Below are 25,354 nucleotides of genomic sequence, written 5' to 3' on the forward strand. Positions count from 1 at the left end.
ATTCAATATAATGTGGTCTATTTTATAGGTGACAGTGCTCGATCTCAAGTATTGAGAGAGAAAATTATTGAATTGGAAACAGAAATAGAAAAATTTAAAGCTGAGAACACATCTTTAGCTAAACTTCGCATTGAACGAGAAAGTGCTTTGGAAAACCTTAGGTAAGTTTGCTTCTATAAGTTGGGGAAAAAATATAATGATTCAGTTTCTTTAAGATTATATATATATATAAAATATTTCAAGTAATTTTTGTCAATCCAACAAGGTGTAAAGGAAAAGGAAGTGAAATCTTTTTTTTTAAATCTCAACCACATAAAAATTTTTTAGTTGAAATGACCCAGTGTAGTCAGAAATGTTAAAAGGGGAATTCTCTTAATGAGGACTTTGTACATTGAATTTTGAAAAGCATTTGAAGCTATGAATTCAAGTGCTACCTTTGCCGGTGCATTAATTTTCTAGGCCTACTGCAAAAAGTACAGTTGATTCTTGAACAGTGTGGGGGTTGAGGGCTCTGTCCCCCTGTACAGCCAAAAATCCACATATATTTTGACTCCCTAAAAATTAATAATACTAATACTGTACTATTGCCTGGAAGCCTTACTGAGAACAGCTGATTAACACATGGTTTGATACATGTGTTATACATGTATTACAATAAAGAAAAGAAAATGTTAAGAAAGTTGTAAGGAAGAGAAAATACATTTACAGTACTGTACTGTAAAAATTTGTGTATAAGTGGATCCATGCAATTCAAACCCATGTTGTTCAAGGATCAATTGTACACACAAACTAGGTGGCTTAAAACAGTAGGAGTTAATATTGTCATGGTTCTGGAGGCTAGAAGTCTGAAGTCAAGGCATCAGCAGAGCCATGCTTTCTATCCTATCTTATAGTGGTTGCTGTCAATCCTTGGCATTTCTTGGGTTACAGCTGGACATTTGGGTTGTTTCTACCTTTTGGTTGTTGTGAATAATGCTATTAACATTGGTGTGCAAATATGTATTCAGGCATCTTCTTTTAGTTCTTTTGGATATATACTCAGGGGTGGAATTGCTGGTTCATATGGCACATCTATACTTAAGTTTTTGAGGAACCGCCATACTGTTTTCCACATTGGCTGCACTAGTTTACATCACCTTAAATGATTTGTTATGTTGAGCCAGCCTTGTATTCCAAAGATGAATCCCCCTAGGTCATGGTGTAAATCCTTTTAATGTGCTGTTGGATTTGGTTTGCTAGTATTTATTGAGGATTTATACATTTGTGTTCATCAGGGGTTGGTCTATAGTTTGCTCGTGGTGTCATTGTCTAGCTTTGGTGTCCGAGTGCCTACCCTTGTAGAATGAGTTTGGAAGCCATCCAGTCCTGAACTTTTCTTTCTTGGGAGATTTTTTTTTTTTTTTTTTTAAGATTTTATTTATTTATTCATGAGAGACACAGAGAGAGAGGCAGAGACACAGGCAGAGGGAGAAGCAGACTCCATGCACGGAGCCCGACATGGGACTCGATCCCGTGTCTCCAGGATTACGCCCTGGGCCAAAGGCAACACTAAACTGCTGAGGCACCCGGGCTGCCCTCTTGGGAGATTTTTGATTACTGGTTCAGTTTCCTTATTATTGATCTGTTCAGGCTTTCTTTCTTTTTTTTTCTTTTTTCTTTTTTTTTAAAGATTTTATTTATTTATTTATTCATAAGAGAGGCAGAGACATGGGGAGACACAGGCAGAGGAAGAAGCAGGCTCTCTCTGGGAAGCCCAATGCAGAACTTGATCCCAGGACCCCAGGATCATGACCTGAGCCAAAGGGAGACACTCAACCACTGAGCCACCCACGTGCCCCCCCTGTTCAGGATTTCTAGTCTAGATTCATTTTGGTAGGTTGTATATTTCTAGGAATTTATCTGTTTCTTCTAGATTATCTAGTTTTGGGGATATAATTGTTCATACTATGATCCTTTTTATTTCTGGGGCATCTATTATAATGTATCTTCTTTGCATTTATAATTTTATTCGAGTCTTTTCTCTTTCTTAGGTCTAGTAGGAGTTTGTTGATTTTGTGTGTTTTTTCCTTCTGAGACTTCCTTAGTGACTGCATTGGTTCTTTTGTAGTGTCCCATAGATCCATGGGTTTCTTCATTCTTTTTCTTTTTTCTCCTTTGACCTCAAATTCCTTGTTGTTGAGTTCACAGATTCTTTTAGTTGATTGTTGTTGAAGCTCTTTTGTATTTTTTCACTTCAGTCACTGTGTTCTTCAGCTCCAGAATTTCGGCTTTTTAAAGTTTTATTTATTTAGTTTTGAGTAATCTCTATACCCCACATGGGGCTCAAACTCATGACCCTGAGATCAAGAGTCACATGGTCCAGCCAGGTGCCCCCTCCGTTTTAGGTTTTATTTAGTTAGTTTTAAGTAAGTGTTTGTGGGTTTGTTTTTTTTTAAAATGATTTCTATCTCTTTGTTGAACTTCTTGTTTTCTTTCATGCATTGTTTTCCTAGTTTTGTTGAGTTATCTGTGTTCTCTTGCAGTTTGTTGAACTGCTTTAAAACCGTTATTTTGAATTCTTTATCAGGCAGTTCTTAGATCTGCATTTCTTTGGGATTAGTTGTTGGAGCTTTATTAGTTTCCTTTGGTAGTGCCACATTTGCATGAATCTTATGTAGTTTTGTGTTGACAGTTTTATATTTGAAAGGGCAAAAAACTCTTTTTGTCTTTACAGACCAGTTTTGGCAGAGCTTCTCCAACTGGATCCCTGGACGATGGTCTGCTTCTAGGATCACAGTTGAATAGGATTGTAGTGTGGCTACTGCTGAGTCCACACTGGAGTCCATAACTGGCAGGTCTCTTAACAGGGACATGGTGGATGTGGTTCCTACAAGATCCCCAGTTGGACAGGACTGCTTGTAGGACCATAGTTCAGCAGTGCTGGAGCTAGTCATGGGGCTGCTTCTGGGTCTACTGTTGAGTGCGTAGACACTTGGCTTATTACCAGGGAGTGAGAATGGGTGTGACTCCTACCAGGTTTTTGAATATCCTCCTGCTCGGCCCCTTAGTGTTCTGCTTGGTCCCTCGGTGAACAGGACTGCCTCCAGGACCACAATATAGCAGGGCTAGAACCAGGGTACAGGACTGTTTCAGATTTCATAGTCATGATTGAGGTCATGAGGTCCCTTACCAGGGACAGATGGGTGTGGTTCCTCCTGGGTCCTTTGGCAGGTGAGCCAAAGGATTTCTCATCTGCCTTCGTGGATGGTAGAGATCCCACGAAAGTACTTTAATCTGTGTATGGTTGTCAGGTTGTTGTTTGTGTAAGGAGATATGGGCTGGTGAACTATTCTACCATCTTGATGATGTCACTCTTTCTATGCTCTTAAGAGCATCAGCATGCACCTGGGTTCTGATAGTTCCTCTGATCAACATTTGGCCCTCTGTCTTATTTGTTTTTTGATACCTTTTTCTACCTTTCTATCTTATATTTTCTCTCAGATTTTAGCCACCCTGCCCTCCTGGCTGATCTTTGACCACAACAGCCATATTCCTACCTCAGGGCTTTTGCTTGTAGTGTTCCCTCCTCTGGAGCTGTTTTGTCCAGATATCCTTAAGGCTGTTCTCTTAGTTTGTTCAGATTTTACTTAAAATATTATCTCAGCAAGATGACTCCATCCATAATTTTAATTTCCGTGATATTTTCTACCCTCATTCCTTACATTATTTTTCTCATTAACACTTCAAATGTGCCATGTATTTTATTTTTATTTTTATTTTTTTAAAAATATTTTATTATTCATGAGAGACACACACACACACACACAGAGAGAGAGAGAGAGAGAGAGAGACAGGCAGAGGGAGGAGCAGGCCCCACTCAGGGAGCCCAATGTGGGATTTGATCCTGGGTCTCCGGGATCATGCCCCGGGCTGAAGGTGGCGCCAAACCGCTGAGCCACTGGGGTTGCCCTGTGCCATGTATTTTATTTATCTTGTTATTGTTTGTCACTTCCATTAGAATGAGAAGCTCCATGGAAGTAAGGATGTTTATTTTTTTCTCTGTGGTTTCTCCAGTACCCAGGGTAGTGCATGATTCATAATAGGTGCTCAGTAAATATTTGTTGGAGGAATGCTTAATGGAGTTAACTGAGTTACTTCAGTATTATGGCTTGAAGCTGGATTCACCAAGACCAGCAGCTCCTCCATCCCAGGCAGTCACCAGTGTTTCATTTTGTACCACATGTGGATTACACCATTAAGATTGTCCCTTTAATAACATGGTTTGGTCATTTTAGGAAAGAAATTACAGACTTTGAACAACAGAAAGCAAAAGAATTGGCTCGAATAGAAGAGTTTAAAAAGGAGGAAACGAGGAAGCTACAAAAAGAACGCAAAGTTTTTGAAAAGTATACTACAGTTACAAGAACTTTTCCAGATAAAAAAGAACGTGAAGAAATACAGGTATGCCAGTTCTTTATGTTATACTTACGTAAGTTAGTAAGGATGACAGTCTTGTAAGAATCTCAGTTATATGATGTGTCAAAGAGAAATTGGGTGTCAATTTAAAAATTTGTTTAAAAGATTTATTTATTTATTAGAGAGAGAGCTGGGGGAGGGGCAGTGAGTGAGAAAGAGATTCCTTAAGGAGACTCCCTGCTGAGTGTGGAGCCTGCCATAGAACTTGATTTCAGGACCCTGAGAATATAACCTGAGCTGAAATCTAGAGTCAGATGCTTAACTAGCTGAGCTACCGGGTGCCCCTGGGTATCATTTTATTAATCATCCATTGACTCGATAAGGAGTCTGAGACACTGCACGAAGAACATTTTTTGTAGTCTGACTTTGAGAGAGTAAAATATATCAGTTCTTTTGTTACTAAAGGCTGCCCCCCCATCCCAAAAAAGACTACAGTAGTACCATGGATGAATTAATAAGCTAAGAGTTGGAAACCAAAACACACAACCATGTTGTGTTGATCAGTTTGACATCCCTTATACCAAATACTGTTACTTCTATTCATTTATACAAATCTAAGGCTCCTATACTGACTAGGTGTTTAATTCCAAAACTTATCAACTGATAGGCCAAATAATCAGTCCTTTTCATTTCAAAGTTAGAATGGACATAATCAGAGGAATGTAGTAGTTAAAAATAATTACTGCAGGGGCACCTGGGTGGCTCAGTTGGTGAAATGTCTGCCTTCAGCTCAGGTCATGTTCCCAAGGTCTTGGGACCAAGCCCTTCATGGGGCTTCCTGCTCTGCGGGGAGCCTACTTCTTCCTCTCCCTCTGCCTGCTGCTTCCCCTGCTTGTTCTCTCTCTCTTTCTCTCATTCTCTCTCTCTCTGTCTCTGTCAAATAAAAAAAAATATATATATATTATTTTCTTTTGGGTGTTCATTCCTTAAACCCATATATTTGAGAACCTTTATGACAACCACTGTGGAATTATTGATGAAGACATTTCTGTCTTCCTGGGATTTACATTCATCATTATTGATTTACAGCTTTTCATAGACTCAAGTTATTCTAATTAATTACAAATCTTCCTTTTTGATAATCAAGTGGCCCCAGCTTGGCCTGTGGGAGCCCTGTAGGTACATCAGCTTCCTTGTCCTTCTTTAGCTTTGCCATTGCCCTTAGAAGTTTGAGATTATTCCTGCTTTCTCTCACTAGTGGTTATTTCAGACCATCTGGTTTTTTGCTTTTTGTTTTTCTTCAACTTACCCCTGATCTGAAATCAGCCATTGTCCAAGGAGCCGTATTTCTTATCTTACTACTAGGGCGTTATCTGAGGACTGGCGGTCAGCCACAGTGGTGTCCTTGCTCTTGGTGCCTATCGTAGTGTCACTGCTGGGGAAGGGGGGATGTCTTTGGAGTCATAAGTTCACACTGATTTTTTCTTTCTTAATCAAGTAACTTTATTCTAATTTTCATACAGTGAGTTTTCATTGATCATTTACACACTGAGGGTTAGTCAGATCTCTGCATTTACTGACCTGTGTATCTGTTTCTTCATTCAGAAAATATTTGAGGGTCCAGGATCTATGAGGTGCTATGTAATGAGCTGCTTAGCTCTGTTTGGATGTTTCAGACTTACCTTATCCTCTTCCTACTAAATCTGCCTTTCCTTCTGACTTTTTACACATTCACACTTGGGATAAAAAGAGATCTACTCTTCCACCTTTGAATTCCATCAACAATAACTTCTTTTGACTTTATCTTCTGCATATCTTTGTTATCCTGACTCTTTCTCTTCCTCTCAACTCTCATGTCCCACCTGTGTTTCTCTTCTTCTGTGTAGTCAGTCAGCCTCAGTTTCTGTCTTTCTTCCTTTCCTCCCCACTCTGTCCTCCCCTTGCTGTCAAAGTGATCTTTCCACATGAAATCTGATGTTCTTCTGCTTAAAATCCTTCAGTTGACTTTCTTCCTAGATAAAATGCAAACTCCTTAGCATGCCATGTAGGACCCTTCATAATCATGTTCCTTCCTCTTTCAGAATCTCATATTCTTCCCTTAGAGCACTTGCTCACTCTTTCTTTCCCAGCTCTACATCTGTATGTTGTTTTTCTCTAACAGTTACTTTTCTTTTTTGGTTATTGGTCTGATTTACTAGTCTTGTAGTGGCAATCTGCATCAATAAGCTTGTCTTTATACAAATGATCAACAGACACATGAAAGAATGGTCCACATTCCTCGGTATCAGGGAAATACAAATCAAAACCACAATGAGATGCCACCTCACAGCAGTCAGAATTGCTAAAATTATCACATCAGGAAACAACAGATGTTGGCGAGGATGCAGAGAAAGGGGACCCTCTTACACTGTTGGTGGGAATGCAAGCTGATGCAGCCACTCTGGAGAACAGTATGGAGGTTCCTCAAGAAGTTAAAAGGAGAGCTACCCTATCACCCAGCAATTGCACTGCTAGGTATTTATTCAAAGGATACAAACATAGTGATTTGAAAGGGTACATGCACCCCAGTACTTGTGGCAGGAATGTCCATAATAGCCAAAATATGGAAAGAGCCCAGATGTCCATCGACAGATAAATAGATAAAGAAGAGGATAAAGAATACAGATAAATGGATTTTGAGGATTCCCATCCCCATGCTTTAGGACTAGAGGACGTCTTATCTCCCAGATATTAAAACTTAAAAACTCTGTTACTTTATTTACTTATTTATGTATTTATGCAAATCAAAAAGTTTTGTAGAATTCAAAGAAAAAAATTGTCACACATATTCTAGTTGTTATTTTAAATCCTATTTTTTAATTAGCCCATTGTGACCAAGTATTATTAATATTTTCCATTCCATTACTCTAATCTTTCAGTCCCATTAGGACTTTCCAATTCATTGATTTTCCTCACCTTCTTATGTTCTAAATCCTAGAGTCAGTTGCTCTAATCATTTCTATAAATACATTCTTTACTCCCTTTTCTCAAGTCATATTTTGTTGGCAAGACTATAGGCCTGGCATTTCTTGCCTACTTTATCTTTGTGCCCATAACATTTAATGGGAAGAAACATTTAATGGAGAACAAAGCCATTTTATTTTTTATTTATTTTATTTTATTTTATTTTATTTTTTATTATTTTATTTTATTTTATTATTTTATTTTATTTTTTTTATACAGGGCCATTTTAAAAGTCACAAGCACAAACCACAAATGGGCCTGTGTTGTTTCCATTGCTCTCTTCTCTCCCACTCTTCGATTCCATTTCACTCCCCTGCCATCTCAAACTTCCCACGTGTGGCCTCACTTCCCTTTGAAGAAAGACCCTACTCAACACAGCTGAGAACGTCCCCTTGATCCAACCGGTGATGCTGCCCTGGTGTCCGAGCCTGTGTGCTCTGCCTCCGTTCCTTCTGAGACCCTTCTGCTTATATACCAGGTCTCCTGGTACCATCTATGGCCCTACTCCAGCATTTCTTGTTTCTCTAACAGCATCCATTTTCCACTCTACTGAATCTTGCCGTCAGTGTACACACTGGCTGTTACTTTTTAAAATCTCTCTTGCCTCCATACTCCCTCAGCCACAACCCTGTTTCTTTGTAGCAAAACTCCTTGAAAGTGGTGTCTCTTTCTACTTCTGTCCACACCACTGCTCCAAAACTGCTCTTGTTGTGGTCACCAGCTTTTTCCCGATGGTCGCGCAGTAGCCACTCAGTCCTCATGTGACTTGGCTGTCCGCACACATGACTCCTCATCAGAGCCTTTGTTCATTTGACTCCCAGGATACCTCTGGGTTTTCCCCTTACTTGGCTAGTGCCTTACCTCGTCCTCTTTCACTTTTTCCTTCTCTTTAACCAAACGGTGGAGGTTCCCAGCAGAAAGGAGCATCTGTTTTCCCTTGATGAGCTCCTCTAGTTTCATGCCTTCAGTTAGGATTTATATGCTAAAGACTCCCAAATTTAAATCCTGGCCTGGACCTGCTCAATGTGCTAGTCTGCTCTGTCTGACTAGCTACACATGTCTCCAGGTGAACTTCTGCATTTCCCTTCCCAGCCTTCTCCATCTCAGGTGGCAGCATCCCTGACCTTGCATGTGCTCAGGCCAGAAACAAGGATTGTTCTCTTCTCTTTCTCTTATACTGCATGCTCTTCTGTCAGAAAATGTACCCAGTCTTGAGTTTTCATCTCTGAGTTAAAGGACTGTCCAGATAGCCTCTGCTCCCACCCTGTCTTTTTCATGGGTTGTTTTCCATGTAATAGCCAGTGATTCTTCTGGAAAGGTGCTGGGTTTTGTCCCCTCTCTGCCCATGGCCCCTTTAATGACTACTTTTTTCTTATAATAAGAGCCTCAATCCTTACAATGGCCTCAAGTTCCTAGATGATTTGGTGTTCTTTCACCTTTTTCACACTGTCTTCTCCTCCTCTGTGTCATTCATTCTGCCCCAGCTCACTGGCCTGCTTGCTGTTCTGTGACCGTGCCAGGACCACACCTCCCTGGTGTATTTGCTGGTGCTTCTGGGAATGTTCTTCCCCTGAACAACCATGTGATTCATTGTGAGCCTCCTTCAGGTCTCTGTTCCAGGAGCCCTGACAAATTGTGTACTGCGCAGCTTCCCTTCCCTGCATACCTGTCCTTCCCTGCAGCACTGCTTTCTCCTGGCTACCTGCCTTTTCTTTCCTAGACCCTATCACCTTCAACACAGCTCTCCCTGCAATCTTTGTTTTGTTCTTTGTATTGCAAGGACCCAGAACAGTACCTGATGGTAGATGTCTTATAAATATTAATTATTTTTTAACGTTATTGAGGAATAATTGAAAAATATAAGCATATATATTTAAATGTACAGTGTGATGATTTTATATACATATACCTTGTGAAATGACTAGCAAGATCAAGATGATAACAGACCCATCACCTTACATAGTTAACTCCTTGTGTGGGTATGTGTGCTGAGAATGCTTAAGAATATGCTCTCAGGAACAACATCTGCTCTCAGTGCATATCACCGTATTATTACTATAGTCTCCCTATTGTATGCTGCTCCTCAGAACATATTCGTCGTGTAACTGAAGGCTTTTGTACCCTTTGTTTGACTTTCATCTCCCCATTTCCCTTTCCCCCAGCCCTTAGCAGCCACCATTCTATTGTTTCTATGATATTGGCTTTTTTCTTTTTTTTTCTCTTAAGATTCCACATACAAGTGATACCATACAGTATTTGTCTTTCTATGTTTGGCTTATTTGCCTTTGAATTCTTAACCTGTTTAGACTTTGTGTTATGATTTTAGTATTAATAAGTCTCTGTTCATGTGATAACAATGCTTACCAGTTAGAAATTGCTCATTTATTGGTTATACTCCACGCTTTTATACATATAGGGAGGCTTATGTTTTGGGAGGTCAATGACCTTGTTTCAAGAGCTTTTAAGAAAGAACTGAGGTTTGAGCCTTAATCTCACCCAAACCTAGAGTCCATGCTCCCTGTGATATGACCACCCCCCAAAGGGGAGGTCCTTTGAGCCCTAGTCTCTTCCTGTATGTCATGAGGCTTACATGAGAATGGATAGACATCAAGTTCTGCATGCATATTAATGAGCTCCCTAGGGCTCCTCACTACCTTTAGGCTCACATCAGGTAAGTTCTCAGGTGGTGGGCAGTTAGGTTTTATTTCCACCCTTGCTCTCTGCCTCAGCTCTCAGGCACTCCCCATATCTTGTACCCACATAAGCTGTGTAAGTGACTAAATTTTCCTTAGTTCTGACATTAATTTTGATTTTTGTTTGTGTAATTGCAAATTGCTTCTAGACATTTCCAGGAGTTTCTTCGCATATGTCATTTAGTACATCTGAAACAAAGCATTTTCTTAAAACCTGTTTCTTCTCATGAATTCCAAGTAGAAACTGTTTTCAGGACTGATGGTTTTGACTTTGAATCTTTTATTCATCCCTTTATCTTCACGCTTCCTTAAAATAGTCATGAATTCCTATTAATTTTTTCTTTACCAGATAATCTTCCATTTTTCTATTAATAGTTTAGTATAGACCTTTATTACCTCATGGCAGTGTTATTGCAATGAACTCCTAAGTGGAATCAGTTTTGTTAATGGTATAAGGTGAAGCTCTAACCTGAACCCTTAATCCCTTTCATTAAAAACTTCATATTTTTGAAATGTGATTGACCAAGCCTTCCCTTTTCTGCTGTCTATGCTAGGGCAGCACTTCTGTTTTGTTGCTGTGTCTTTCTTCTAGTGCATTGTTTTAATCCTAGTAATTTTTTTTTTCGAGAGGCTTTGAAACAGCAGATAGCAGATTTACAGGAAGATTTGAAAAGAAAGGAAGCAAAATGGTCAAGTACACATGGCCGTCTTAGAAGCCAGATAGAAATGTTGGTCAGAGAGAACACAGACCTCAGGGAAGAAATAAAAGTGATGGAAAGATTCCGACTAGATGCCTGGAAGAAAGCAGAAGCTACTGAGAGCAGCATGAGGACGGGTCCCTGTGTGACTGCCACAAAAAAAGATGGGTCCATGGTAGGTTTGGAGCTGGCTTCGTCAAGGCAGGGAGATGTTAAATATTTGAGTGCTCAAATTTATAGAGCCAAAAAGTAGAGGATGATTGCCAGGGCTGGCGGGGGGAGAAATGGGGAGTTGTGGTTTAATGGGGACAAAGTTTCAGTTTTGCAAGAGGAATTAGTGCTAGTGATGGATGGATATGAGGGCTGCATAGCAGTGAGGATGTGCTTAATGCCACTGAACAGTACACTTATCAGCGGTTAACATGGTGAATTTTATGTGTTTTTTTACCATAATTGAAAAATTCTTTTGAGCATTGTTATGTAGTTTTCAAATTCATTTTTAGAATTCTTTTAAAGAATTATAGCACAATGGGCAGATAATCTTAGTTAAAACAGGCCAAGTGAAGTTTTTTTTTTCTTGCAGAGTCACATGCATATGATCCTTTTGAATTGAGTAATTGGTCTTTCATTCATCTATAATTATAATTTTGATGTGCCAGACACTTTCATGCACCGGGGATAAAGCAATTAACAAAACAGATAAACTTCCTTGCCCTCTTGAAATTTATATTCTAGCAGTGGGAGGTCTATAAATAAGACAGATAATAAAATTATGGTGTGTGACATAGTGACAAGAACCAAGGAGAAAAAAGCAAGGAAGGGGGATGATAACTGTTGGGGTGAGGGTTATTGCTATTTTAGACAAGATGGCCAAAGAAAATCTTACCTAGAAAGTGGCGTTTGAATAATGGCCCGAATAGGGGTACAAATCTGGGAGAGAGCAGAGCCAGCAGAGGAACCCGAGGCCTGGAGTCTCTCTGCTTCGTGGGCCTGAGTATGAGCATGGTCTGAGGCTGGTGGAACTGGAGCAGAATAAGTGGGGAGAATGGTAGGGGATGTGATCAGAGATGTGACGGAAGGAAGTGGGTGCGGAGTTCACCAGGCCTTCATTGATTCCTGTGAGCCCTTGGGTGTTTCCTCTGAGAACAGGAACCCTTGGAGGACTATGATTGGAGTTGACTTAATCTTTTGTTTTAGTAAGTTTACTTTGTCAACTGCCAACTGTAGACTGCACAGGTTGGGAGTGGAGGGGTATAGACATACTTGGGAATACCAGTTAGGAGACTGTTGCAGTAATTCACACCAGAGATAACAGAGGCTCAAGACTGGGAGAGCAGCTATGGAGGGCTGAGAAGTGGATAAGATTTGACAAGCACCATGAGAAGAGAGCATGTATTTCTGGGGGCATGGATATTAGAACTCAGATTTAGATAGGGTAAGTTTGAAATACCTGTGAAGAAGTTAACTGGAGAAGTTTGAAAAGGTGGAGATGTTAACTGGGCAGTTACACACCTATCAGGAGGTCAAGTTGGAGCTCGAAGTTTGGGGGTCATTGGGAGGTGTGGTAAAGCTTTGGGCTGGCAAAGATCACCAGTGCTGAAAATGTGGGTGGTGAAGAGATCCATACACTGAGCCAGACCATGAGAAGGTGAGGGATGAGAAGAACAGATAACCAGAGAGAATGGAGTAGAGGAGGCCAGCGTGGCATCCTGAGAGTCAAGAAAAGAAAGGACTTCTAGGAAGAGAGAGTGACCAGCGGTGTCAGAAGCTGCTGCTAAATCAGATAAGGGCTGAAAATTAGTCATTAGATTTACCAAATAGGGCTGTGTTGAAAATAAAAGTCTAACTGGATAAAAGAGAACGAGGAGAAGTTTTAGACCGTATAACAGCCTGGTGGAAAGGTTTTGCAATAAATATAAAGAGATGGGGTAGTGGCTGTAAGGAAAGGGGTGTGTGTGTGTGTTTTAATGGGAAAATTAAGTGTTTTGTCTTGGTAGGATTGATTCAGTAAAGAGCAAGATACTGATGCAGGAGCAGGTGGGAGAATGGCTGAAGCAGTGTTCATGAATGGCGGTGGATTTAGGGGTGAAGGGAGGGGCAAGACTTGGCCAGGAGGACAGATAGCACATACCTAGTAGCAGAATAATGTGTGGACCGTGGGCTCAGTGGGTGGTGCCCACTGGTAGGAGGTTCCCTCCTGATGCCTTAACATTGTCAGTGAAGTAGGAAGCTCAGTCATCCTCAGAGTGAGGAGGGAGAAGTGTAGGAGGTTTGAGGAGAGGAAAGAAAGTGTGACATAGAGGTTTAGAGGAGTGGAAAGCAGAGGGACTGGGGAAGTGCAGTCTGATTCCTGGGCTGCTGTGGAGGCTAACGTAGGTTAGAGATCATACACTTCAAGTGAGAATTGTTTGTATTATTTTCTTGTTCAGCTTTTTGGTTGTAGCGTGGTGGAGCGTTGTATTTTAGAAGAGATACGGTCATTCAGGTGAATACTACCGAGTGAGTGAGGGGCATGGAAGTCAACAGTATATGCAGCCAGAGCAACTTCAGGGAACCATGCTTTAAGCTGCATGAGAAGGGCATAAGCTATGAGGTTTGAGGGACATAGAAAATCTCTATGGGTCAGTGAATTGTAGGACCTTGTGGGCTGTACACATTGGTGGCGTGAGGGTGTTAGAGGAATGAGCTGGAAGGATAGGATATGGCAGTCAGAAGAAAGTGGAATTCACCTGTCTTCCCCAAACATTTTATTATAACAGCGTCCCCAAATAGAGAAATTTGAAAGAATAGTATGATGAACATCTGCATAGTCACCTAGATTTGAACACTGTTAATTGACCACTTGTGTATATGTATTTTGCTGGACCATTTGAGGCTAATTGCAGAAATTGTGGCATCTTACTCCTAACTACTTTAGCATTTTATTAAATAGCATTGGCTTTTTGAATAAACCTGGCTCATTACTTTGTGGAATGCCCTCACATTCTGGCTCTGAGGGCTTTGAAATTGAGATTTTTGCAGTTATTGATAATTGCAGATAAATTGATAATGACTAGTTCTAGAGTTTGCATGCATGGCTGAGGTAGGCGAGAGTAGGTCAGGAAACAGAATACCACTGGAGTTACCTCCTGGCAAGGGGATTCATGGTAGGTGAGTCATGGATATGAGACACAGAGTTGGGGGCAGGGGTGGTTAGGGAGAAGAGTGATTTGTTGGAAGTGGTGATGGGGAGCAAGGAAGACCTTTACCCTACCCTAAACCTAGGGGTGTGAGTGCTGAGGGTGAGAAAGTTCTGTCCCCAGAAGGGGCTGTGGTGAGAAGCCACAGAGCTAGGGCTTTGTGAGGAGCTAGGGCTCAAAGTGAGAGCAAGATGGTTAGGTGTTCATAGGAGGTGAGATAAAGGGGTTTAGTGGTATTGAGTTCCTGCCCTTTTCTCTGGCGAATCTGATAACAGTCACAGAAGAGTGTTTCACTGTGTTGTCTATTATGCCCTCACTTGAAGAATGAATATATAGTTGACCTTTGAACCAGGTGGGTTCATTTGTATGCAGATTTTTTTTCAATAAATACAATACAGCCCCGTAAATATATTTTCCCTTCCCTAAGATTTTAATAACATTTTTTTTGCTTAACTTACTTTAATGTAAGGATGCAGTACATAATACATGACATACAAGATATATATATTAATCTGCTGTTCATGTTGGTAAGGCTTCCAGACAGCAGTAGGCTATTAGTTGTCAAATTTGGGGGGAGTCAAAGTTATACATGGATTTTCAAATGCGGGGTTGACAGTACCCCGTACCAACGTTTGTTCAGGGTCAGCTGTGTTTCTTTTATAGGTGGTGTGTGTGTGTAATTCAGTTCTAAATAATATCTTGTTCCCTCTGACCTGTAGTGTTAAATGAAAACAACATAAACGAACAAACTTAAACCATTCTTACTGCAAGCTGACTGTTAGTTTCATTCATTGTACTAATATGTAGCCTAACACTAATTTTATATTCAAAATTATCTCATACTGTAGAATTCATCAGTTCGATTACAGAAGAGTCAGATTTCTTCAGGAACTCAGGTAGAAAAATACAAGAAAAATCATTTGCTGACACAAGGTAAGAAGTTGCATGATCTTTTTATAAAATATTTCAGGAATTTAAAGAACAGAGAATTTACACCCAATTTAAGAAATAAGACATTGTAAATATCACGAAGCCCCTGCATATTCTGCTCCCCCACTTACTTACATCCTAACAATATTCCTTTGCTTGTTTTTCATTCTTTTGCTACACTGTGTACATAAATCAATATAGTGTTGTTTCTGTGTATCCCTCTACAGTTTGTTTTTTCTCTCTCAATATTTTGATACCCACATCAGTGCATATAAACTCTAGTTTATTGATTTTATTTAAAAAAATTTTTTTTAGTTTATTGATTTTAATAGTTGTACAGGTTCTATGTATATTTGCTACAGTTGAGTTTTCAGGTTGATGGACTTCATGTTTTTCCTGTTTGTCAGTAGAATAAATAGTGCTGCAGAATATGTCTGTCATGTGAGTTTCTTTAAGACACATATCCAGAGTAAGATGCTGGGTCGATCATACCAGGTTTGTGCTGTAGGAAGTTTTCACTTTGTTCTGCAGAGTGGTTTTGTCATTTTTTTTTTTACCATCAGCAGAATATACTCTTTGTGCTTACTCTTGACCTGGTCAGACTGAAATTGTGGCCAGATGGATGTGAAATGGTTATAGTTAGTGTAATTTTAATATGTATTTCCCTGATTACTGGTAAGGTGATGTGAGCATCTTTTTGTATATAGGCATTTGGGTTTCCTCTTTTGTGAATTGCCTGTTCATTTCTTTTGCCTATTTAAAACTTTTTCGGGAGGGGAGATTTGTTCTTATTGAAGTTATTCTGCATACTAATCCTTTCTCAGTTACAAGCACTGCCAATGTCTTCTCCAATCTCGGTTTGTGTTTTTTTTTTTATATGCATGTTTTTCCCTTTTTAAAAAAGATTTATTTATTTATTTTGGAGAGAGAGAGAGAGAGAGAGTGTGTGTGTGTGTGTGTGTGCGCGCGCGCACAAGCTGGGGAGGAGCAGAGGGAGAGGAAGCAGACTCCCCACTGAGCAGGGAGCCCAATGTGGGCTCCATTTCAAGATCCTGAGATGATGACCTGAGGGGAGATCAAGAGTTGAAGACTTACCCAACTGAGCCACCCAGGAGCACCTGTTTTTCCTTTTAATATTGAATTTATCAATCTATTTTCATGACTTTAAGAAATCTTTCTAATCCTGAGATCACAAGTGTACTATTTTCTCTTACGAACTTTTGTTTTCACAACTGGGTCTTTAATCTACCTGGAATTTTTAGAAATTATTTTCATGAATTAAATTTAGAAAAAAAAATATATGCATTTTGATAATAAAAAGGAAATACTTAGATAACTACCAGCTGGATAAATAGAGTAGCAGCATCCCAGAGCTGTCCCCTCCATGATCATATTACATTGCTTCTGTTTGTAGTTTCTACTCTCATAGGTGCGGCCCTAAAAACATGCATTGTTTTTTAACTTTCTGAACAATTACACTGTATGTATTCCATTGTCTTCTTTTATTGTACATTGTTTTTGAGAGTCGTGTTGATTTGCAATTCTGGTTTTCACTGCAAGGCAGTTTGAATGTTTATGAATATGTACATTTGACTTCTGTTGATGGTTAAATCTTTTTTAAGTTAGGGATGTTAAACAGTGATCACAGTGATCCTGTGAATATTCTTAAACATTTCTGGTATAAACATTCATTTTTCTAGGGCATGTACTGAAATTACTGGGTAATCAGTAAGAATATCTTTAACACTCATAGATTTTGCCAAAACATTTTCCAGAATGATTTTACTTTCTACCTAGCAATGACTACATTGCTTAGTGTAAGCGCTTGCATTGTTCTATACCATGTTGATACTTGGCATTGTCAGACTTCAATTTTTGCCAGTCTGGTAGGGGTGCAACATTATTATTATAGTTTTGATAGAGTTGAGAATACCTTTGCCGGTATTTATTAGCTATTTAGATTCCCTCTTTTGAGAAAAATGAATCAGGTCTTCTACTTATTCTGTGCCATTGTTTGTCTTTTTCATTATTGGTTTGTGGGAGCATTTCCCCTTCCCCCATCATAATCTTCTAAGAGTTACACATTGAAAATATCTTCTTACAGTCTGTAGCCTGCCTTTTTACTCTTTTATCTTTTGATGAACAAAACTCTTGACCTTTTTTATTAAAATATATTTGGTGTATAACATTGTGCAAATTTAAGGTGTATAATATATGGATTTGATGTATTTACATATTATGATTGCCAATGTAGTGATGGCAATCATATGTAGTGATGTAGTGATGACTAGCACCTCTATTATATCACATAATTGTATCTTTTTAGTGGTTGGAGATTTAAGATCTAGTTTCTTAGAAAATTTGCTGATTATAATACAATATTATCTGTATTCACTATACTGTACATTAGTTCTCTAGGATGTACTTACTACTTGTTCCAAGTTTCTACCCTTAAACAACATCTCCCCTGTTCCCCAGACTTTCACCCCCTCATAACCACCATTTCACTCTTTTTTAAAGTTTGGCTTCTTTAGATTCCAAATATAAGTGATATCATACAGTATTTGTCTTTCTCTGTCTGATACCTCACTTAGCATAATGTCCTCAGGGTCCATCCATGTTATTGTAAATGACTGTATGTCCTTTCTCATGGCAAAATAATCTTCCATTGTGTATGTATATCACATCTTTATCCCATTCATACAGGGAGGGACACTTTGGTTGTTTCCATATCTTGACTACTATGAGTAATGCTGCAGTGAACACAGGCTTCCATACCCCGGTTTTCATCTCCTTTGGGTGTGTACTCAGAAGTGGCATTGCTGGATCATATGGCAGATCTATTTTCAATTTTTTGAGGAACCTCCCTATTGTTTTCCATAGTGGATGAAGCAGTTTAACGTGCCCGCCAAAAGTACATGAGGATTTCCTTTTTTCCACCTCCTTGCTAATACTTGTTATCTCTCGTCTTCTTGATGATAGCCTTTCTGGCAGGTGTGAAGTGATATCTTGTGGTTTTGATTTGCATTTCCTAGATGATTAGCGATATTGAGCATCTTTACACGTACTGCTGGCCATTTGGATGTATTAGGAAAAAATGTCTCTGGAGTTCCTTTGCTCATCTTTCAATCATATTTTTTGTTGTCACTGAGGTAGAGGAGTTCTTTCTGTATTTTGGATATTAATCTGACAAATGGTCTACAAAAGTTTTCTTACTCTATAGGTTGCCTTTTCATTTTGTTGATTCTTTTGTTATACCAGAAGCTTTTGATTTTTATTTTTGGTTTTGTTGCTTGTGCTTTTGGTATCAAGAAGCTATTGCCAAGACCAGTGTCAAGAAACTCCTTCTCTCTGTTTCTCTAGAAGTTTTCTGGTATCATGTTTTATGTTTAAGTCTTTAGTCCATTTCAAATTAATTTTTATGAGTAGTCTAAAATAGAGATCCAGTGTCATTTTTCTGCATGTGTTCAGTTTTCATAACATCATTTATTGAGGAGACTATCCTTTCCTCATTGAATGTTCTTGGTTCCATTGTTGAATATTAATTTTTTTTTGAATATTAATTGATTGTACATGTGAAGGTTGAATTCTGGGCTTTCTGTTCTGTTCCATGAGTCTATGCTGGTACTGTTTTATGCCACTACCATAGTTTTAATTACTGTAGTTTTACAGTATAGTTTAAAATCAGGAATTGTGATGCTTTCAGCTTTGTTCTTTTTCCTCCGGATTGCTTTGGCTATTTGGGGTCTTTTGTGGTTCCATGCAAGTTTGAAGATTCTTTGTTCTAGTTGTATGAAAAATGTCATTGGTATTTTGATGGGGATTGCACTAAATCTGTAGATTGCTTTAGGTAGTATGGACATTTTAATTATTTCTATGAGCACAGTGTATCTTTCCATTTATTTGTGTCATCTTTAGTTTCTTTTATCAGTGTCTTACAGTTTTCAGGGTATAGGTCTTTCATCTCCTTGGTTAAACTTACTCCTAGATATTTCATTCTTGTTGCTGTAATTGTAAATGTGATTGTTTTCTTAATTTCTCTTTCTGATAGCTTGTTATTAGTGTAAAAACTCAACTGGTTTTTGTTTTGTTTTGTTTTTTTTAGAGAGAAAGACAGCATGAGTGGGGGATGTGGTGAGGGGCAGAGGGAGAGGAAGAGAATCTCCAAGCTCCGTGCAGAGTCCAATGCAGGGCATGATCTCACCTGAAATCATGACCAGAGCTGAAATCAACAGTTGGGCACTTAACCAACTGAGCCACCTCAATTTATTTCTTTATGTTAATTTTCTATCCTATGACTTTACTGAATTCATTTATTCTGATAGATTTTTTTGGTTGGGTCTTTAGGGTTTTTGATATTTAGTATCCTGTCATCTGCAAATAGTGACACTTTTGCTTCTTCCTACCCAATTTGGATGCCTTTTATTTCTTTTTCTTGTCTAATGGTTATGGCTAGGACTTCTGATTTTATGTTGAATAAAAGTGGCAGGAGTAGGCGTCTTTGCCTTGTTCTAATCTCAGAGGAAAAACTTTCAGCTTTTTACCACTAAGTGATAGTTATTTTAATGTTCTTTTCTTTTAACCTTTATACTATGGGTAAGTAGTTAATACAATATCTTATTGTAGAATTGGAGTTTTCTATATTTGATTATAAATTTTTCATCTTTACCATTGCATTGTGTGCTCTTGTATGTTTTCATGCTGCTGATTAGCATCTTTTTGTTTCAGCATTTCTTGCAAGACAAGTGATTAAACTCCCTCTGCTTTTATCTGAGAAAATCTTTATTTCTTCTTCATATCTGAGGAAAACTTTACTGGATAACATATTCTTGGCTGGCAATTTTATGTCTTACCACTTTGAATATGACATTGCACTGTCTCCTGGCCTCTAGAGTTTCTGCTGAGAAATCCACTGATAGACTCATGTGTTTTTTGGCTTTTTGTTTGTTTTTTCTTTTTGTAGCTTATTTATCTTCTAGCTGCCTTTAAGATTCTTTTTTTTTTTTTTTTTTTTTAAGATTTTATTTACTTGAGAAAAGAGAGTGCATGTGCACAGGCAGGGGGAGGGGCAGAGGGACTAGGAGAAGCAGGCTCCTTGCTGAGCAGGGAATCTGACCTGGGGCCCAATCCCAGGACCCTGGGATCATGACCTGAGACACCCAGGCCCCTTTCAAGATTCTTTCTAATTAATTTTTGACAGTTTCATTATAATGTGTCTTGGAGAAGATCTTTTTATATGGAGATAACAGGGTGTCCTGTTAGTTTCATGGACTTGTTTGTTCAAGTCCTTCAGCAGGTTTGGGAGGTTCTCAGCTTATGATTTCTTTAAATAAACTCTCTGCTCCCTTTTCCCTCTCTCTCTTCTTCTGGAACCCCCATTCTTCAAATATTTGCCTTTCTAATGGAATCTCATAGCTCTTGTTGGCTTTCTTCAGTCTTTAAATCTTAGTTCCTGCTCCTCTTCTAACCATATTATTTCTGTATTCCTGTTCTCCAAGTCACTTTTTTTTTTTCTTCCATGTCATCTGCTTTGATCCAGATGCTCTGTATTACATTCTTTATCTCATTCATTGAATTCTTCAGCCCTAGAATTTGGTTCTTTTTTATAATTTCAGCCTCTTGTAAAGAACTGTTCATTAATTTATTCCTGATTTAATGGAATTGTCTTGGGTTTTCTTGTAACTTGTTGGATTTCTTTATAAGAACAATTTTGGATTCTTTATCAGTTAGATTGCAGTATTTCATGCCTTTGAGTTTGGTTGCTGGAGAATTATTATTTTTGTGATGCCATTTTTCCTTGATTTTTATTTTATTTTTATTTTTAATTTATTTTTAATTTTTATTTATTTTTATTTTTTTGGTTTTTAAATAATATTTGTAGCTATGGATTTTTGCTTTCCCATTCAAACTAGCAGATACCTCCTTAGTTTTTATGACTTGTTTGATCTTTACAGTTCACTAGGCTGGCTACTTTCTTCTGTATTCCAGAAAGTGGTACAATAGCTCCAATTTGTAGTTTCTCCCCTGCCCACCAACTGTGGTCTGTTTTCTGAGCATGTTCTCTGCCTACTGGATCTCACTTTCTTGGAAGTAGATGGGAGAACACCTAAGGAGCAGAGTTGGGGGAGGTGTGGGTTTAGCACTTGTGCTTTGAGGGTGCCCTTGGGCTTGCGGGAAGATCCTTAAGTGGGGTACTACCAGAGACTTGTGGGTGGACATCCTGTAGAAGTGCTGAAGCAGGAATCATGTACCTTTAGTGCTCTTGGATATTCTAGTATGTTTTCTTCCCTTTCTGTTTCCTTCCCCAAGTCCTGGGGGTCCCTCACAAATCTGGGTGCTGCTGGAGATGGAGGTTTCTTTAGCCGCAACTCATTTAACTGGGCTAGCTGGGCAATCGCTCATTGCTTTTGCTTTCTATCACTTCCTTTGGAGAGGTTGTTACTGCCACTGCCAAACAACTTAGCTGTGCAGTGTCTCCCTGGGGAGGGGAGCAGCTCTGGCAAGTTCTTCCCTCTCTGTGTGCAAACTCATCTCTATCCTGTTCCAATGGCTTGCTGGAATCTCCCCTTAGGCAGTCTAGACTTCTGCATATTCTCTCTCACCTGTGAGTATCTGCCAAGATTTGTTATCTCTGGGTGTCTTTTCCAGTTGTGGAGGCAGATTCACTGACTCTCTTAAATCTACATCCTTTACTAAGGTCTTATTTTTGGATGCTCAGATGGGCAAGAATCCTCCTGGATTCCTTGGTATAAGGTGCTGAGACACTTTCATTCTGTTTTGGATGTCTCATTAGTTTAAAAATGGGAGGAGAAAAGGAATGGCTTATGCTGCTGTAATACTTGATGGTTCTCCCAGATTCCCCAAATTCTTACTTAATGTTGTGAATTCTAGTTTTTTTCCTTTATGGGTAGTGCCTCTTAAGTCTTCCCTATCTTGAAGTCATAAACATATCCTCCTATATTATCTATATCTAGCTATTCATGCACTCTTTATCTTTTATTTTTAAAAAATTTTATTTATTCATGACAGAAGCAGACACATAGGCAGAGGGAGAAGCAGACTCCCTGCAGGGAGCCTGATGCAGGACTCGATCCCAGGACCTTGGGATCATGCCCAGATGCTCAACCACTGAGCCACCCAGGCACCCTCCTGCACTGTTTCTTAAATAATTTAAATAATTTAATGTTTCCCAACTTTAATGTTATATGAATTTTATAAGGTATGTTTATATAGTGCTCAAAATGGTAAACACAGACTTAGGAGTCTGAGCTCCATGCTGCTCACATTTCCTGAACCTCACAGTGTCTGCTTAGAGGCTGCAAGTTATTGTTCATGAACAACTTGAGAGAATTAAGCTTGATGGGATTGAATCCTGGTTTTGTTTTATTAATTGACAACTTTGGCATGTAATTTCCTCAGCCTTGGCTTCCTCACCTGTAAAATGGGGATATTAGTCTTTTCTACGGAGGGTGGTTATAAGATTTAGAAGTAAGGTAATAGCTTAGTTCTTTACATGTGAGGTGGAGGCAATTGTTCTTCATTTATTACATCAAAATAGAGCACTCCTGAGCAGCCTGGGTGGCTTAGTGGTTTGGTGTCGCCGTTAGCCCAGCACTTAATCCTGGAGACCTGGGATCAAGTCCCATATCGGGCTCCCCGCATGGAGCCTGCTTCTCGCTCTGCCTCTGTCTGTCTCTCTCAGTGTCTCTCATGAATAAATAAATAAAACTTTTAAACAAACGAAAAAACAAAACCAAGCACTCCATTCATCTCCAGAACCTGTTTCCTGTCCACGTATTTGCCGAAGCCAAAACACACTCCCAGGGATTTCTAAACTAATCCTCCTGATGTTGATATTTTCTGAATCGATTAAGTATGTTGAATCACATGAAATTGCTGATATTTGGCTGAGACCTCAGTGATTTAATAACAGTGCAGTTAAAACATTTCTGTATCACTGGATGCCACACAAGCCTTCTCAGATGCTTGCCAGCCTCCTGAATGGACTCTGCATTTATTCTTCTTCTCAAGTGTGTTCTTCATGTAGCATCCAGTGGCAGATGCTTGAAAACTTGCAAATTCAGGAGTGTTCATAAAATGCCCCATTGGCATATAGGAAAAAGATATTGGAACTTCAATGTATTTTTTTTAACATTCACTTAATTTTTTGTTGGTGTGTGTGTGTGTGTGTGTGTGTGTGTGCTTCTTTTATAATCTATCTGTGTATTACTAATGCAGCATATGATTGGTGTGCTGGTCATAATCTAAAAAGTTTAGCTCACAGCAATTAGGTCTAGATTTTAATTAAATACCAGTTATTTTGTCAAGCAAAACTCCATTGTTTGTATTCTTAGATGCCTCTATTATATCTACTTTCCACCTAAGCCTCTAACTAAAGTCCTTGTGATTATTTCCAAAATACCTTTGGGTTCATCTGTTAAGTCAGTTGAGTACCTGTCTCTCTTCCTCCAGATTGTAAACCCTCAAAAAATAGATATTCTCCTTGTCTTTCTTGGTCACACAGATTTAAGTGCCTAATAAATATTTGAACTTAAACAGTAAACTCCGGTGCATTGGTAAAGAAAAATATTAAGAATTCTTTACTTAAAGTAGTTCATAAAAGGATATGAACTAAGGAAATTTTGACCATAATATTAAGTAAATTTAAAACTTAAAATTAAACATGAAATTTAATTCTTGACAATTATATTCTAACAGGCAATCCATCTCGAAGATCCAAGCCTACACTTCCTCGTGATTTAGGCAGTTCGGATAAGGGACAAGTAAATCTCTTTATATTTTTATATACTTAATCACGGGTTACTCAGGCTTGAAATTGCTTAGTTAACTGATTTAAGTTTCTAAACCATTTTTAAAGGAGGGTTTCTTTTTTTTTTTTTTTTTAAGATTCTATTCATTTATTCAAGAGTGCTTGTGCATGTAAGGAGAGGGGCAGAGGGAGAGATTGAATCTCAAGTAGACTCTGCACTGAGCTTGGAATCTGACCCAGGGCTTGATCTCACGACCTGAGTTGAAACTAAGTCAGATGCTTGACTGACTGAGCCACCCAGGTGTCCCTTATAAAGGAGGTTTTTTACTTAACATTGTAAATGTTTTTTTTTTTTTTTTAAGATTTTATTTATTTATTTATTCACGAGAGACACAGAGAGAGAGATAGAGGCAGAGACACAGGTAGAGGGAGAAGCAGGCTCCATGCAGGGAGCACGACATGGGACTTAATCCTGGGCTGAAGGCGGCGCTAAACCGCTGAGCTACCAGGGCTGCCCGGAAATGTTTTTTATATAACACCAAATGCTAGTCATCGAATCATGTAATGGTAGAATATGGAGAATCTGGCATTTGGAAATAAATGTAGGTTTTAGCTGCTTGAAATGTGATTACATGTCCTTTAGGACAGATGAAAGAGAGCCTCTTGTCCTTACAGACTGCCTCACCCAGAGACCCCCCTGAACCAGTGGACTTCCCAGATTCTGAGTGTAAAAAGGACAACAAAAAAGAAGAAAAAGAAGAAATTCAGGGAGAAATCAGTCATCCGGATGGAAAGGTTAAAATTTAAAAAAAAAATAAATAAATATAGGTTAAAATAGAGTTAGAACACTTCAATCCTAAGTTAATTGATCTTTAAGGCTGTTTGAGGGGGCTTAAGAGCTATAGTTCTTTGGAGTGTGACCTTGGTTTGAACCTTTGGACTCCTCTAAAAATGCTTGACACACATGTGCATTTAGTTGCCATTTCTAGTTTAGAGATCCAGCAGAGGAAGGAATATCCTTCCTTTGTTTATACTGTTCTTCTTTGAACACAGCTGCAAAGCCTTTGTCATCCTTTATAATTCTTAAAAGCCTCCATTCAAGACCTTAACCCTCCCTGCAGCCTTTCTGTCCATCTCCAGCTGCCCAGTTTTAGTTTTGTGCTTAGGAAAGGGTTTTGAGTAGGATACTGCCTAGCTGGGTGTTCCAGCTAGAAATATGAATGCAAAAAAGAAGGGACATAAACAGGGTTTGTTAGCAGGGTGGAGATGAGGTCATTTTTCCTCAGGTTTATAGAAAATTTGCTTTTCCAAATATGCTAATTTGATCCATTTTAATCAGATTATAAGGCCAAAGTTTACTGCTAGTCTTGAGGAGTGAGGGAAGGACAAAAGAACAGCAGTCTAAGAAAGTAGTTAGACTTTTCCTGTACAAACTCTGCTTTAGTGTAACAAATTGTTGGTGGGAAAAGGTTTTCTTTTTTAGAAGAATTCCGCTGATCAATGGAAAAGGAATGAGAAAATTTGAGAATCATCATTGGGTAGTCTCTAATGAAATAAGGGATCTAAGCAGCAGTCATCAATAAGCCATGAACTCCTAGATGAGAGGTTGATGCAGCTTCATGGCAGGTCTAGCTGATGTGACCCAGTCAGTCTTGAGGTCACAAGGACAGTCATATATTGCACTTC

At 38.9% G+C, this 25,354-nt stretch overlaps 1 protein-coding gene across 5 annotated transcripts in view; it reads left to right on the top strand.

The window, feature by feature from the left end:
- The window catches only part of CPAP (centrosome assembly and centriole elongation protein), a 54,065-nt gene that overhangs the window by 22,790 nt on the left and 5,921 nt on the right, over positions 1 to 25,354 (top strand). For 4 of the 5 annotated variants that reach the window (XM_077868497.1, XM_077868495.1, XM_077868496.1 and 1 more), the window contains exons 8-13: positions 29 to 161; positions 4,275 to 4,440; positions 10,722 to 10,964; positions 14,817 to 14,901; positions 23,617 to 23,681; positions 24,344 to 24,463. In XM_077868497.1, coding sequence (XP_077724623.1) covers positions 29 to 161; positions 4,275 to 4,440; positions 10,722 to 10,964; positions 14,817 to 14,901; positions 23,617 to 23,681; positions 24,344 to 24,463 — 812 coding nt within the window. The remainder of the gene's footprint in view (positions 1 to 28; positions 162 to 4,274; positions 4,441 to 10,721; positions 10,965 to 14,816; positions 14,902 to 23,616; positions 23,682 to 24,343; positions 24,464 to 25,354) is intronic. The other variant, XM_077868498.1, reaches the window with a different exon arrangement.

This window comes from Canis aureus, chromosome 24 (genome assembly GCF_053574225.1).
Source record: "Canis aureus isolate CA01 chromosome 24, VMU_Caureus_v.1.0, whole genome shotgun sequence".
In the NCBI taxonomy this organism is placed as follows: Eukaryota; Metazoa; Chordata; class Mammalia; order Carnivora; family Canidae; genus Canis; species Canis aureus.